The sequence below is a fragment of the Mastigoproctus giganteus genome, chromosome 11 (assembly GCF_048544385.1).
Source record: "Mastigoproctus giganteus isolate SK-2022 chromosome 11, ASM4854438v1, whole genome shotgun sequence".
Lineage (NCBI taxonomy): Eukaryota > Metazoa > Arthropoda > Arachnida > Uropygi > Thelyphonidae > Mastigoproctus > Mastigoproctus giganteus.
The window spans coordinates 100,644,805-100,657,730 of record NC_143585.1 but is presented as its reverse complement, the minus strand read 5'-3'; the positions used below and the strand labels follow the sequence as shown (position 1 = coordinate 100,657,730).

Below are 12,926 nucleotides of genomic sequence, written 5' to 3'. Positions count from 1 at the left end.
CAGGAAAAATGAAGAATAAGGCAAATGCTTAATGAGAAATGGCAGCAAAGGTGACAGGAAACCACACTTGGCAGGGTGACCACAACTTCATACCACAGGCAAAAGAAATATAATACAAACATGGAGAATCCCAGATTTGGAAGTAAGCTATCTAATTATAGGACATGGGAGTCTGACTGTTAAATTATATGAATTGGGAATTTCTAACTTCCAACACTGCCACTGTGAAGAGGTGGAGACCTGAGACCATGTACTCTTCGACTGCCACATCTGTAAAGGCATTAGAAATAACCTGGAAGAGAAGGAAGTCACTCCTGCCGAGGTCATAAAAGTGAACAAAACCCTGAAAGAAAACTAGTGCTAAGACACAGTAATGCAAGAACAGAGATAAAAACTAGCATAGAAAGCAAAGAATAAATTACAGAGACACAAAACTTAAAGACACAGAGGAAGAAAGAAAGCAACAAGCTTTCTTTCTCAACTACAAAACAACTCAAGGCTGCAGCCACGGAGGAGGTCAGGCTCATGACAAAAAACATAGGAAACAGACAAAGATAAGATATGTGGAAGACAAACAAAACAGGAATACAGGGAAGGAAAGTAAACGAAAAGACCCAGAAACTGACAGTGAGCACACAGTGATACATAACTTATCACTGTGAAATCACTACCCTATCACAAGATGAAGGTACCACAGTAAAGAAAACGAAGTTTAGACTAAATCAAGGAAAGGCATAGCACCAGTAAAACTAAAGAAGACAAAAGAAGGAACTTTAACTCCAGATAACAAATAGGAAGCAAGAATAATGTAAAGTCAAAAGAAATGCTTAGGAAAAATATCACAGGGACTATCCCCCCCCCCCTGCAGCTTACTACAGCAATGAAACCTTTCCAGAGCCTCCACCACAAGTGTTAAGTCCACAGTACAGTAATGTCTACTGACCAAGACTACCATCCATAAAAACCTACTGAAAGGGAAAAAACAAGCTACTTGAACCAAGAAAAAATAATAGAATGACAATTACCACCAATTACTGACGATACTGACTATTATCACTGACAAGATCCACAAGCATAAGATTGCTGGCCTTGGCACAAAACTAAGGTGGAATGTAGCAACTAGAGGATAATAGCGATGTGGAGCACCACTCTACCACTGCTGGCCCTGGTATGTGGACCAGGGCAAGGTGACTTCTGACCTGAACTGGGTCTCTTGCCAGACGAGTGGAATACATCACACTGTCCCACTATCTACTTACCTCATTCATACCTACTCCCTTCTTTTCTATGGAGAAATCTTCCTAGAGTTCCCATCTGTCTATTTCCTTTCTCCTGACCCTAACTCTGCACTGTATCTCACTCCTTCCTCATGAATTAATTTTCAGGTTGGGATTAATGTGTGCAGTAGATGACTCACCTCCTTGTGGCAAGGATATTTGAAAGGGGGTCATCCTGGTAATTCCTCCCCTAGTGGCTGAGAGGCCAGTCCACAACACAACAACAGGATGTGACACTACACTACATAGACAAACATTGACACCACACATGACTGGCTTTGCCTTAAGACTGCAGCACAGAAGTTACAGTGGCTATAGGGTAAATCCTTGATCCTGCATACAATTTACATACATACAATCTCTGTAAGATGTAAATCTGTAACCGTAATGTATGTTTATACTGTAAATATCTGGCAGGGTTGCCAAAGTTCGGCAGGAACCACCTAGTACAATAAAATAAAAATAAAATTATATTTATATTCACAAATTATATTTACAAAGACTGCATTTTGAAAAGTTGTTCCTAAAGAGAAAATTCATAAATCAGGAGCAATTTTCAATTTTCCATTGATATAATGACAGGATGTGTTTCAAAAAATGAAATGTTCACAAAAATGCACAACAACTATGATAAAAATAAGATTTTAAAATAATAATATCTTATTACAATGTACAATTGAGCTGGACCTGCATTTTGAGAAGCCATACTTATGACTTAATAAAGCATATGAGTATACAAGAACATTTTTGCTTTTAAAATCACTATAGCAATGCAGCTTAACACAACAGCTTTGTAAGTATGGTTATACTGTATAATTTTGAAGTGCCAGTTTTTAGTGACTTATCGAGTTTTACTGGAAAGGTGGTATGACTTTATCCGTGATCAAGATTTACTTTGTCAAAATGAATTAAAAATTTTTTTTTTTTTTTCAATAAACGATTATTTATATGTATATGAAATTTGAATAGAAATAAGCAGTTGCAGAAGTAACACTTTTCTAGCTCATGCTTATAATTAGCCAATCCCCAACCCCCCTTCCAATAATGAAATTGTACTGCTACTAACCTAATGGAAATTCTTCACACTTTATTCAACTTCAATAAAGTTTTTAAAAAGCCACTTGTTTATCACTAGATATATGAAATGAATCCAATGAGGAATAGCAGTTTGCCTGGTCAATAAGTTAAACCATTCTAAACAGAAATCACTTTTTTTTTTAAATTTGCAATTTCATCACACATTTGCTTGTGGTACATTTCACCAAAAATATTTTTTAAATAGTGTGCTATATTTAACAGTTCAGTAGATGCATTCCATAAAGAAACTCATTTTTGATCTTAAAATGGCAAGGATAAAAATCAAAATTGTTCTTGTCTTCGTGCCACCCATCCTTTCAATGTGTTATTAACACATCTGTGAACAATCCATCTTTTGATACCTCCGTAGCCAGGCGAGCAGGAGCAGCAGTGTGTAGCACACGCTTCTTGATTAGACCGGGGTTCGAGCCTGTGACCATCAACTACGGAGGATGCGGAAAGGTCAGGGAATGACCACCGCATATCCCGGAGCAATATGGCCTTAGTTGCTAATTCTCCTGAAAACCAAATAACAAACAATCCATCTTTTTTTCTTTTTTTTTTTTTTTTTTTTCAATTAAAAATTTATTTTTAAATAATTTTTTAAAATAACACCATTTTAGCATGCACGTTTGTTTTTTGTTTAAACTCGCTCCCTTTGGGTATGATGTAATTTGTTGCCATGCAAAGAGCAATGAAGAATAGGAGGGGGACTGCACTTATAATGCATCCTTCATAATTGGCACTGGAATTGCGTATGCTGGCACTTTTCAATTACATAAGTGAAAATGTAAAACTCCTGTGTTCTTTGGTATTGGCACTTATATTGGTTTCAAGTTTATATTTTTTAATATTGCATGTACAGCCACTCCCTGATTAACGTTCTGAGGAATCTCCCTGGGTTTCATTCTGAGGAACTCTACGTAAGTCGGAATTTCCCCCATGCTTGTGCAGCACTCACAACTGTGCTCACTGAATTGATTGGAGCAGAAAAAAAATGTTCTACGAACATGTGAATAGAATTATTTATTGTATTTATTCAATTTTTTATCTCATGCGCAGGAAAAATTACAAAAGCGTGCAATTTAAAAAATTTAAAAACTATAAAATTACAAAAAAAGAGAAGAGACAGGCATAAGTCAGTAAGTTTTACTTCTCGAGCATCGTTGCCAGAATCGACATCTTCGGCTGATAATACACCTCTGTGGAGATTTAGAAGGGGTCAACCACTCAGTCTTACTAAAGAATGGATGGCTTTAGTAAGGATCTTAATGGATGACTGGACGGTGGCTTTTTTCTTTTCATCGTAGATTTCTTTGTAGCAAGCAAGCATATCATTCACCCCTCTGTTAACTTTTATGAATCATTCGCTGTCATGATCCATCTTCTCAAACCTCGCCGTTGCTGATGCAATTTCACAAAATTCCATTGCCATCTCTCTAGTGATGAAGTGTCTCGGCTCCTCATTTGGTTCATCTTGAGCTTCATCGGCATTTTCTTCTTTCACTATCACTGCCTGCAAGTCAGTAAGTTCTTCATTAGATAATTCCTTCTCTTCTTCCTCTATTAACTCCTCCATGTCTTTGGCAACAACCTTAAACTGAAGTAGCTCTGCAACCTTTACAATCTTATCTGTAACCTCTTCACATGATTCGTCTTTTTCAAATCCTTTGAAGCCTTTTATGTACCGTGGGCATATTTTCTTCCATGTGCCATTTAAATAACTTTTAGCAATTTCCTTCCAGGCGTTATTAATGTTTAAGATGGTGTGGTAAATATTGTAAGGTTCCCAAAAGTCTTAACGTAAAATTTTTCTCACCGTCTACTGCAGACAATGCTTGAGCAAATGTTGTGTGCAAATAGTATGCTTTTAAATTCGAAATAACATCCTGATCCATAGGTTGGATGAGTGAAGTTGTGTTTGGCAGTAGCTATATAACTCTCACATTCGAATTGAAATCATCTTAGATGCATGGGATGTCCAGGAGCATTATCCAATAGAAGCAAAATCTTGAAAGGAACATCGTTGTCTTTACAATATTTTTCAACCTTGAGAGTGAAGCAGCATTTAAACCAATCCTCAAAGAGAGATATTGTTATCCATACTCTCTGGTTCGATCAGAAATGCATGGGTAGTGTGGCTTTATTGATGCCCTTAAATGCATGTGGATTTCCAGAATGGTACCCAAGCAGTGGTATCAATCTGTATTCTCCCACTGCATTAGCCCCAAGCAAGAGCGTGGTCCTATCTTTTGAACCCTTGAAACCTGGCATTGTTTTTCCTCTTTGGCAGTGTATGTTCTTTTTGGCCTTTTTTTCCAATACAAAGCAGGCTCATCAACGTTAAAAATTTGCTGCGTTGAATAACTGCCTTCATCAATAATTTTTTCCAACACAAAATTTCTCTGCAGCTGCAGAATTGGCACTGGCAACTTCACTGCATACTTTAATGTTTTGAAAACCAGCATGATGTTTGAACCTATTAAACCACCCATTGCTTGCCACGCACTTGGCTTGGGGTTCGCCATACTTATCCTTAATATCTTCATAAATACTTCTTGCTTTGTTTGAATGGCCATTGGGCTCAGGGGCACTTGCTTCTGAATCTAATTTTCCATCCATATTGTTAATAGCTTTTCCATCTTCGATATAGTACCTGAACACTGTTTTGTGATCATTGTTGATCTTAAGTGCATTGATCCTTTGACATGTTCTTTTATACGCGTACTGTCCTTTAAAATAATATTCACTGTTGAAGCAGCAAGACCTAATTCCCTGGCAATAGATGACAGACTTTGTCCTGCTTCATACTTTTTAATCATTTTCATTTTCATTTCTAAATCAATTTGTTTCATTTCCTGGCACTGCCAGCACTTGCACTTTCCGTTGGTCCCTTTCCCTTCATCATTGTAATACGTAAATAGGAAAGAAGTGAAGTTTCTGAATATTTGTTTTTCTATATGATTGAAGATTTCAGTGAAGGGGAACACATTTCACCATAATACCATAACGTAAAAACCCACAGAATTCCAGTTATCGAGATTATCACAAATGCAATAAGATCAAGTTTACTACCCATTTATAATAGGAAGGCTAGATTGCACTGACAAAAAAGCCCAATAAACCGGAAAGTGCAAATTGTTTTTTTTTTTTTTTTTTGGCATGACCTCCAGAAAGGTGTTTTAGAAAAATATCAAAGGCATTCAAAATTAATTCTTATAACAAAAACATATGATAATGATGGAAGTGTAGTGCAATTTCCTTTATAAATATGACCTTTTAGAGAGATAAATAGCTTAGTAATATAGCAAAATTTTCAACTTCCAAGGACTTGGAACGAATTACAAAAAAAAAACAATGTTATTGGGTTCACATTACGATATTTTCACAATACCTCCATTTATCCCTACAAATGCAAAATACGTTTCCATATTTTTTTTTTCAGTTTGCACTGGCCAGCAAAAACTTACATAAAGTCGAGTATTACGTAAGTTGGGGAGTTCCTGTATTAGGAACTCCCCAACTTTTAATGAAAACATGTTATTTAAAACTTCTTCATTAATATAACAATGATGTATGTCTGAAAGGAAATGCAATAATTGAATTGTAATTTGTCACTTTTTTTTTTTTCTTTGACAAAAAATGGGCACTTAAGCAAATGCCTGCTGATGGGTTTGCCAAATTGGTAAATAAATTAACAACAGCACAAAAAGTTACAGTTTTATTTTTACTAATTAAAAGAGTTACTCTTACGAAGAAAGGCTTAAGTTTTGCATATTTCAGCGTCTGGAGGCTAGGCACCTGCGAGGCAATCTGATTGAGGTGTATAAAGCCTTGAATGGTTTGAGCATGCTCAGTACTAATGGGATTCTTCCTCTTGCTCAGAATAACCACCTGAGAGGGCATAAATTCAAATTGAGGAAAGACGGTTGTAGGATAGATGTGCGGAAGTTTGCCTTTAGCCAGTGGGTGGTTGATTGCTGGAACAAACTTCCATCTGTCGTTGTAGAAGTTGATAGCTTAAATAGATTCAAGGCAGAACTTGACAAACATTTGGAGCGAGTGGATGAGTGAAATAAGGGGTTTGTTTTTTTTGTATTATGTGCCTTTGCTAATGCTAATGCTAATTTTACTTTCAAAAGATGTTGCTTTATTCTGTTGTGGAACTTCACAAGAACAAGATACAAGTTCACAAATTGAATGTCTAATGTTTGTTCATAAGATTGAAAGTTTGTAAATTGCATGTTCTTAAGCTAAGAGCTCATAATAATTCAGAAGAAAATTTCTAGAATGCTTTTTTTTTCTTTTTTCCCTTGCAATCAAAAATGCAGATCTGTTTTTCCCAGTTAAAAAACAGATCTGTATTTTTGCTTGAAAAAATTTTATTCTCATTTCTCAAAGTTGGCAGGTATGCATTTTTGTTCTAATTCTAAAGGACTATTATTGAAACTTTTTCATATTTTAATTATTATAACAATTATTATGAATTATAATAATTATAATTTAAATTTTTAAAAATGGTAAAAAATTATTTTTTTAGCTTAAATAACTGTGCCCTTAATTGTGTTTAACTATGAATAAACTGTTATTAAACAAAAAATTTAGATCTTGACCAAGCAATTCAGAGTTTTCAGTCTCTTCAAAAAGTTGATCCATGTAGGCTGGAAAATATGGATATTTATTCAAATCTTCTGTATGTCAAAGTAAGTATATCTATGGGTACATATGGGGGGAAGAGATTCATAATTCATTTCTTTTAGTATTCTCTAAATATTTTTATTCTAATTTATATTTTTTTATATTGCAAATATTAACTTATGACAAATGGATATAAACAGTTAACATTCTGGTTATATTCATTTTGTTATATTTCACCTTTAGCTTAAACATTTCTCTACTACTTAGTTATTTTTTAGTATACAATATACGGTGTGTTTTAGATAAACTTGAATAGATGATTATTCCAAATGGTTTTGTTTTGTGTTTTTTTAATGAGAAAAAAAATTAGTGGGAGAAATGTTCAGAGAAAATAAGAATTATTTCTGATAAAAAAAGTTTGATTTGGGTTTGCCCTTGTGAAAAATAACATGTCAGACTGTCAGAAATCAGTGAAGCAATTTTGCACTGTAACTCAACCCACTTGCCAAAATGCCATTTCAAATGATTCGAATAACACTAAAATTAAGCATTTTATTACTGTTCAAAAATAACCTATTGTCTTGTTGGAAACAGACAGAAACAAAAGATGAAAGAGAAACAGAGATGAGAAATTAAATCTTTACAGAATAATATATGAAAGCTTGTAAATTAGAAGTAGTAACTTAAATAACAAAAATAAAAATAAAATAAAAGTATAATTTAGTAGAGAGAAATAAAAAAAAATTATAAGTGATGGATAAGAATAGAATCTATAAAGATATAATATGCATTTGTCAAATGAGAAGTGCCAAGAGAAGTTCTAGTAATTGTTGAGACTATAGTGGCTACGCTGGGGAGGTGTGTGTGTGCGTGAGTGTGTGTGTGTGAACTTCATATAAAAGGTTAGGAAACTAGGTTAATTACAGACAGTTTCAGTGCATGACAGAAGTGAACATTTAGAAAGCTCTGAAGTGTGAACAATAAACAAGATAGAGAGAGTAACAGAAGACATATCTATTGTATTAACATTAATGTCAAAGGACCTTTATGCAAACTTTTAAGTTTCCAATATTCATGTAGTGCTGCATTAGCATTACTGTTATACTGGTAGAACAGTTTTACTAAAAGAGCATGTACCTTTTTTGTAAGAGCCATAATGGTTATTGACAGTAGCATTGGCCTTTCTGCTTTTATCTACCAGGAATGTGATTTACGTAAGCAGCGTGTCTTGAAGTAAACAACAACTTTTACATATGTGCAGCGCCATTTTACCCTGGTGGTGGAAATTTGAACTATTTTTTTTTTTCTACTACAGATCGCTTCCCCATGCCCTAAATGACATACCCACTGATTTTCATATCACTAACTCTAACCATTTTGACACTAGGGTCTCCTGAATAGAGAAACTTATTTTATAACCACCTGGTATATTGGAGAAATTGGATTCTACAGAAGTTAATATAGCCAAACTAAAAGGCTACCTTTATCACATGTGTCATTCAAAAATATCCCAGCAAAAAAAAGACCTTGATACAGAGAATTACATTCAATGTGCAAAACAGTTTTACTTTCCAGCACAAGTTTCTGCCAAATGCCAGTAGTGTAAAAAAAGCCCTATTGGTTTTGGTAGTAGACCATAGTCAAGGTTTTACATGTAGTAAAACCTTGCCATTACAGAACTATGACAAACATTTCCGGTGGTAGATGACTTTCATCAACCGGTGAAATACCACCACTTTGCTTATTGGAGGCTTGAAGTGGTGAAACCTATGTTTAGTCTCTAGAGCAAAGTTTCCGGCATCCCCCTTCCCCCATACTTCTTCTTCAACCCATGCACGGTACTAAGTACTATAGGTTTTGATACCTTTCATGTTTGGGGTTTTCATAAAAAAAAAAAAAAAAAAAAAAACATACAGTACTGCAAAACCTCTTAGACTAGCAGTAAGACAGTGAAATATTCAGTGGTAATTGCTAGAAGTTAGAGCCTGAATAATTGATAAACACAGTTAATCAAAATTATATTTTATTAGGATTTTCAAGGTGTTGTATATCATGTAAAAAGAAAACACTATATTATGAAGAAATGAACATAGTCACAATTCAGAAAAAAACAAAACTAAACATTTTACGAAGTTTAATTTTTTTTTTTTTTGTAGCATATGTATTTTTTAAATTTTTATTTTATTTATTTATTTATTATTATTATATATTTCTTTATATATCCATCAGTGTAAAATTTCACTATAATCAATGTAGTAGTAGTAGTGGCATGTGATGCAAGAAAGCAAATGTATGAGCTTATGCAGCATCAGCCAAAAAAAAAAAAAATCACACCTTTCCCTCCAAATGCCTGTCCAGTTCCTCCTTAAATTTATTCAACCTATCAACTTCCACAACGACAGATGGAAGTTTGTTCCAGCAATTATCCACCCGCTGGCTAAAGGAAAATTTCCGCACATCTATTCTACATCTGTCTTTTCTTAATTTGAATATATGCCCCCTTAGGTTTGTAATCTGGACAAGTGGAAGGATCCCATCAGAATTCAGCATGCTCAACCCATTCAAGGCCTTATACACCTCAATCAGATCACCATGCAGGTGCCTAGTCTCCAGCCACTGCAATTTGCAGAACTTAAACCTCTCTTGGTAAGAGGATCCCTTCATTCCCCTCACCAATCTTGTTGCCCTTCTCTGTACACGCTCAAGCAAATCTATATCCTTCCTAAAATGAGGTCTCCAGACCTGTATGCATTACTCAAGGTGTGGCCTGACCACTGCCTTATACAAAGGGACAATCACCTCCTTTTCCCTTCTAGCAAAATTCCTATATATCATTGACAAAACCCCATGACCTGCCCTGGCAGCCTGTCTGCATTGCTCAGAAAATTTCATATCTGACTGCACAATTACTCCCAGGTCTTTTTCATTTTCTACCACCTTAAGTGCAGTACCACACAGTTGGTACATTTCTCTGGGGTTACTTCTACCCATATGCAGTACTTTGTATTCGTCAAGGTTACAGTACTTTGCATTTGTCAAGGTTAAACTTCAGTTGCCACTTCTTAGCCCATCTGCCCAAATTTTCTAGATCCTATTGCAGAAGCACACTGCCATTACTGTCATTAACAAACCTGCCAACCTTTGTATCATCTGCAAACTTCGACACTAAGCCTGATATACCTTCATCAATATCATTGATAAATATACAAAACAACAGTGGCCCCAACACCGAACCCTGTGGGACTACACTAATAACATTAGTCCACGAAGAGCAGCACCCATTGATTACCACCCTCTGTCTTCTCCCACTTAACCATCCTTTTATCCATTGTAGCAACTTACCCTTAATACCATTCTGCTCCAATTTGAACAATAGTCTTCCATGCGCAACACTGTCAGAAGCTTTGCTGAAATCCAAATATATGATATCAAAATTATTTTTTGCATCCAGTTCCTTTGTAGCCACATCTTAATATCCTATCAAATTTATCAGACAAGACTTTCCCTTGACAAACCCATGTTGTGTCTGAATTATTGGTGCAGTCTTGTCTAGATGATCCTGCAATGCATCTTTAACCAGTGACTCCATTATTTTACCCGGAACAGAAGTTAAACTAACTGGTCTGTAATTACTCGTGTCACCTTTCAATCCCCCTTTGTGAATTGGGAATACATTTGCATATCTCCAGTCCGTGGGGACCTCCCCTGAGTCCAAGGATGCTCTCATAATTATGGCTAAGGGTTTGCTTAGTTGCTTTGCCGCCTCCTTTAATATAACTGGATAGATCCCATCCACCCCAAGTGCCTTTCTTATGTTTAACTTCAACAATTTCTCCTCCACTTTGCTCTCAGTTATTACAAAATCATTAAGCACCCTGCTACCATTTGATAACCTTCTGCCATTTTCAAACCTTAATAACTTCTCATGTGTGAATGTAGATGCAAAATATTCATTCAGTTTGTTTGCTATCTGAGCAGGATCATCAACAGTTGAACCATCGATATCAAGTGGACCAATCAGATTCATCCCCTGCCTTTTAGAGTTTATATAAGTATAGAAATTCTTGCTGTTTTTCTTAGCATCCTTTGCCAAAGATTTCTCGTAATCTGCCTTCACCTGCCTTTGTGACCTGATTACAGACTAGCTTATATCTGCCATAGGTTTCTGAGTCCCTTGATAATTTATATGCATCTCATGCATTTTTCTTCTCTGTCACGAGTCTCATTAGTTCATTTGATAACCATTTAGGCCTAAACCTTGAACAATATTTCTTAATAGATATGAAACTTTTAGTAACTTCCACAATTAATTCCTTGAATGCTTCCACTTAGAATTTACTGTTGGTAACATTGTCAGTTGATCCCACTATACAGAAATTAAAAATTGTCTGAGATCACTGCCACCTAGTGGTTCCTTTATCTGCAAATTCTTAATACACGAATTATCACTGCTGATAACCAGATCAAGAGTATTACCCTCTCTGGTTGCCTCTCGAACATGCTGCTGTAGAAAACATCCAATAAATCCACAAAAGTCTTACTAGTGTATGAGTGACCAACCCACCAGTTCCAGTCAATATCTGGGAAGTTAAAATCCCCCATTATAAGACATTCTGATTTACTAGCCCACTATTTCTCTGTACAGTTGTTCATTGTACTCATTCGAGTCATTAGGCCTATAACATACACCTACTCTTATTTTTGATTTTGCAGTGTTTATGTCACACCAAACTGACTCAATAGTGCACTGTTCATCTATATCAGCTGGATGCACTTCTTTTGATTTTACCTGTCTATCCTTTCTGTACACATTGTACTCCCCAAATACCAATTCTGCATTCCTAATATCAGTGTGACACCACGTCTCTGATATTCCAACAATATCCGCCTTTGATGTCTTGACCAACACTTCAAATTCATCAGATTTATTTACTATACTTCTATCATTGGTATACATGCACCTATTCCTATTCCCCCTGACACATCCCATATACCCACCTGTTTCATGATGACTACCATCAATACCTGAAACCCCCAACACTCCTCGCTCCAGGTTTCTACTTATTCTAATAGAAGTTGTGCAAGAATCACCTTCACCTTTGCCTGCGGCTACTTTTAATCTTTTAGTCTGTGAATCCCCCCAAGCTAGCAGTTTTCCAACCCATCTAACACTCCCTGAATAGCATCAGCAAATATTCTTGCACCCTTTCTATTTAAGTGTATCCCATCCCTGTAGAAGCAGTCTCTCCTGTTAACAAGCACGGACCACGCTGAAAAAAATTCTAACCCTTGAGCCTTGCACATTCCCTCCAGGGCCGAATTGATTGACAAGGCTCTCATCATGTACTCCCTCTTATCGTGTCTGGGCAGAAGTAGTAGTAGTAGTAGTGGCATGTGATGCAAGAAAGCAAATGTATGAGCTTATGCAGCATCAGTCAAAAAAAAAAAAATCACACCTTTCCCTCCAAATGCCTGTCCAGTTCCTCCTTAAATTTATTCAACCTATCAACTTCCACAACGACAGATGGAAGTTTGTTCCAGCAATTATCCACCCGCTGGCTAAAGGAAAATTTCCGCACATCTATTCTACATCTGTCTTTTCTTAATTTGAATTTATGCCCCCTTAGATTCGTAATCTGAACAAGTGGAAGGATCCCATCAGAATTCAGCGTGCTCAACCCATTGCAGACACTTTCAAATTTGTGGCATCTCCGTAGCCAGGTGGGCAGGAACAGCAGTGTGTAGCACACGCTTCCTGATTAGACCGGGGTTCGAGCCCGTGACCACCAAATACGGAGGATGCGGAAAGGTCAGGGAATGACCACCGCATATCCCTTGAGCAATATGGCCTTAGTTGCTAATGCTCCTAAAAACCAAATAACAACAACAACAACAACTTTCAAATTTAACCCTAACTCACAACGTTTTTGCAAC

At 36.1% G+C, this 12,926-nt stretch overlaps 1 protein-coding gene across 2 annotated transcripts in view; it reads left to right on the top strand.

The window, feature by feature from the left end:
• Positions 1-12,926, top strand: part of Cdc23 (cell division cycle protein 23) — a 268,183-nt gene that overhangs the window by 110,296 nt on the left and 144,961 nt on the right. For both annotated transcript variants that reach the window (XM_090385187.1, XM_090385186.1), the window contains exon 8: positions 6,960-7,057. In XM_090385187.1, coding sequence (XP_090241313.1) covers positions 6,960-7,057 — 98 coding nt within the window. The remainder of the gene's footprint in view (positions 1-6,959; positions 7,058-12,926) is intronic.